Source organism: Nelumbo nucifera, chromosome 2, assembly GCF_055504915.1.
Source record: "Nelumbo nucifera cultivar China Antique chromosome 2, China Antique-T2T, whole genome shotgun sequence".
Lineage (NCBI taxonomy): Eukaryota > Viridiplantae > Streptophyta > Magnoliopsida > Proteales > Nelumbonaceae > Nelumbo > Nelumbo nucifera.
Genome location: NC_142650.1, coordinates 56,632,962 through 56,635,835, shown reverse-complemented (window position 1 = coordinate 56,635,835; position 2,874 = coordinate 56,632,962). Strand labels below are relative to the sequence as shown.

The following is a 2,874-nucleotide window of genomic DNA, read 5'->3' as shown; positions in this document are numbered from 1 at the left end:
TTGGAGGACATGCCTTCTATTCTACCACCTCCTGATTTTTAGATCTAAAAAATGTTTAAATCCTAAATCTACCATCTCCTGTTTTTAGATCTGAATCTTAAATTCTTAAACCCTAAATTTTAAAATCTAAATCCTAAATCTTTAAATTTTAAGTCTCTAATTCCTAACCTTAAAATCTTAAACCCTAAATACTAATCTTAAATCTTAAGACACTAAAAATCTAAATTCTAAATTTAAGCCCCAAAACCCAAACCTAATCTAAACTCTAAACCCTTAAATCCTAAACCTAACACCCCTAAAATCTGCAATGTATAAAATGGATATGGTAGGTAGGACGCATGTCTTCCAACGTGGTAGGAACCCAGTATTTTTGGGCACTGTGGGCCTTAGGATGGGCCGTCCGATTCTCTAGCCTCGCAACAAAAGATTCTAATCCAAGCGTATGAGCTTGGATCTATCATATCAAAATGTAGCCACTTCCAGAGATCAGTAACCCAACAGGTGGGAGCTCAAAGGATGCATGCATGACTGAAAGTTCTGGACGTGTCTGTCTTGTAACAAAGTCCACCCTGCATGGTCGCCACGCTAGACGCTAACGGCTGCCCCTCAATTTACAATTTTAACCTTCCTCTGATTTTCTCTGTCTCCTGCTATTCTCTATTTTTTTAGTTATCTCACGAGGATAATTACGTAATTTTGGCATAGGCACGTCCACTCTTAAGTACTCCATCTCTGCAACTGCTAAAAAGAAGCTCTCCTTCTCCATCCATCCATCTATCTCTGGCAAAGAAGATGGGTCGAGGTGCTCTAACTTTCACGGTGGGTGTTGTGGCCTTAACCTGCACACTCACAGTTTCAGCGGTTCTCGGGGGCAGTATAGAAGAACCGAGAATATTTCAAGTCACAGATGATCCGACCAGCAGAAAGTTCGGGGGAGATTGGCATCTGGGTACTGAGAGAAAGTTCCAAAGCTTCGTGAATAAGTACGGTAAGAAGTACTCCACCAGGGAAGAGTATCTTTACCGACTCGGTGTTTTCGCTAAGAATATCATCAGAGCTGCCGAGAACCAGGCTCTTGATCCAACTGCAGTTCATGGAGTCACCAAGTTCTCTGATCTCACGGAAGATGAATTCGAGAGGTTGTTTACGGGGTTCAGAGGTGGATCTCCTTTCAACGATGTCTCTGCTACTGCACCCACCATGGAAGTTAAACGCCTGCCCAGGAATTTCGACTGGAGAAAGAAGGGTGCCGTCACCGACGTCAAGATGCAGGTTTGGAGCTCTCTCTCTCTCTCTCTCTCTCTCTCTCTCTCAGCTCCCACTGCTCTGAAATTTCAGTGGAAAGTTGAAAACGTCGAAATTGATGATGCAGGGAACTTGTGGAGCTTGTTGGGCATTTAGCACCACAGGAGCTGTCGAAGGGGCCAACTTTATAGCAACTGGGAAGCTTGTCAGCCTTAGCGAGCAACAGCTTGTGGATTGTGATCACATGGTTCACTGCTTTGATGACTCTAACCATAGCTCCATTTATCAGAATTCAGAAGCAATGTTGCTTCATACTTCATTTTTGAATTGATTATGATTTGTTCCATGTTTGTGTTTGTTTGTTTAGTGCGATAAGACGGACAGGACTTCCTGTGATAGTGGATGCGGTGGAGGCCTAATGACCAATGCCTACAAGTATTTGATGGAGGCCGGTGGCTTGGAAGAGGAGGAGACATACCCTTACACTGGAAAACCTGGTGAATGCAAGTTCAACCCAGAAAAAGTGGCTGTTAGAGTCGTCAACTTCACAAATATCCCTCTTGATGAGAATCAAATTGCAGCCCATTTAGTCCACCATGGCCCTCTTGCAGGTGAGCATTTTAAGTTTCTGGTTTAGATCTCTGAGACTACTGATCTTACACCATTGCTAGCTTCCTGTATCATCTCATATGAAACCAGGTGTTCGACTGTTTGTGTTTGTTTGTCTGATAGCCATGAAATTTATATATGCAGTGGGGTTGAATGCGGCGTTCATGCAAACCTACATTGGTGGAGTCTCTTGTCCTCTGATTTGTCCTAAAAAATGGCTAAATCATGGTGTGTTGCTGGTGGGTTATGGCGCCAAGGGGTTCTCCATTCTCAGGCTTGGATACAGACCCTACTGGATCATCAAGAATTCATGGGGGAAGGAATGGGGAGAGCAGGGGTACTACCGCCTTTGCAGGGGTCATGGCGTCTGTGGAATCAACACCATGGTCTCATCAGTGGCAACTGTGGCCTAGTTTATAAGCTTCTACTTCCTCAAAGCATGACATGTGTAGTTACTACTTACTAGTTAGACATCAAGTTGTAGCCAAATGGCAAGAAAATTACTACTGTGTAAACTAAATTTGGTGATGCAGATGTGATCTCGCATCATGTATATATAGCTAAACACCTTTAATTGCAAGCAAAAGAGATATGTGATGAGCCTCTCTAATGAAACTTCGGTTAACCCACCCCTTCTTATGAATGCTTCCAGCGTCCATCCTCTTGTATTCTTCCAACGTCTATTCAAGTAACTCTCGAGTAGGATCTTGTAGCATATACATGGGGAAAGAAACCTATTAACTGATAAATTCAAATTGGAGAAGGATAAGCTTAAAGGGAACCCAGAGACATTTCCTCCGATTCTTTTGCTTCTGTGTCGTTTTTAGTTTCGGATCTGTGGTTACCACCTATTTGCATTTCACTGGATCCCCAACAGGACTGCGCACTACAAAACCTCCATGATTATTCTTCCTCTACAATTTCACACCGCACGCCCTTCTTGGTATTAGCTCCCAGAAAGCAAATCTTCAAGTGTGGTGGTCTAATCCATCTCTCTGGTAGGATCAGTTGTTTAACTCA

At 43.1% G+C, this 2,874-nt stretch overlaps 1 protein-coding gene across 1 annotated transcript; it reads left to right on the top strand.

Moving 5' to 3' along the window:
* Positions 1-747: 747 nt before the first annotated feature.
* LOC104587380 (Papain family cysteine protease) lies at positions 748-2,440 on the top strand. The gene is made up of 4 exons (XM_010244966.3): positions 748-1,272; positions 1,373-1,492; positions 1,613-1,856; positions 1,999-2,440. Exons 1-4 carry the CDS (start codon positions 793-795, stop codon positions 2,265-2,267), a joined length of 1,113 nt encoding a protein of 370 aa, XP_010243268.1. The 5' UTR covers positions 748-792; the 3' UTR covers positions 2,268-2,440.
* Positions 2,441-2,874: the final 434 nt, after the last annotated feature.

Coding starts and splice junctions, on each gene's coding strand:
- LOC104587380 (XM_010244966.3), top strand. CDS start 793: ATGGGTCGAGGTGCTCTAACTTTCACGGTGGGTGTTGTGGCCTTAACC. Junction 1,493..1,612: donor TTGTGGATTGTGATCACATG/GTTCACTGCTTT, acceptor TTGTTTGTTTAG/TGCGATAAGACGGACAGGAC. Junction 1,857..1,998: donor CCACCATGGCCCTCTTGCAG/GTGAGCATTTTA, acceptor TTATATATGCAG/TGGGGTTGAATGCGGCGTTC.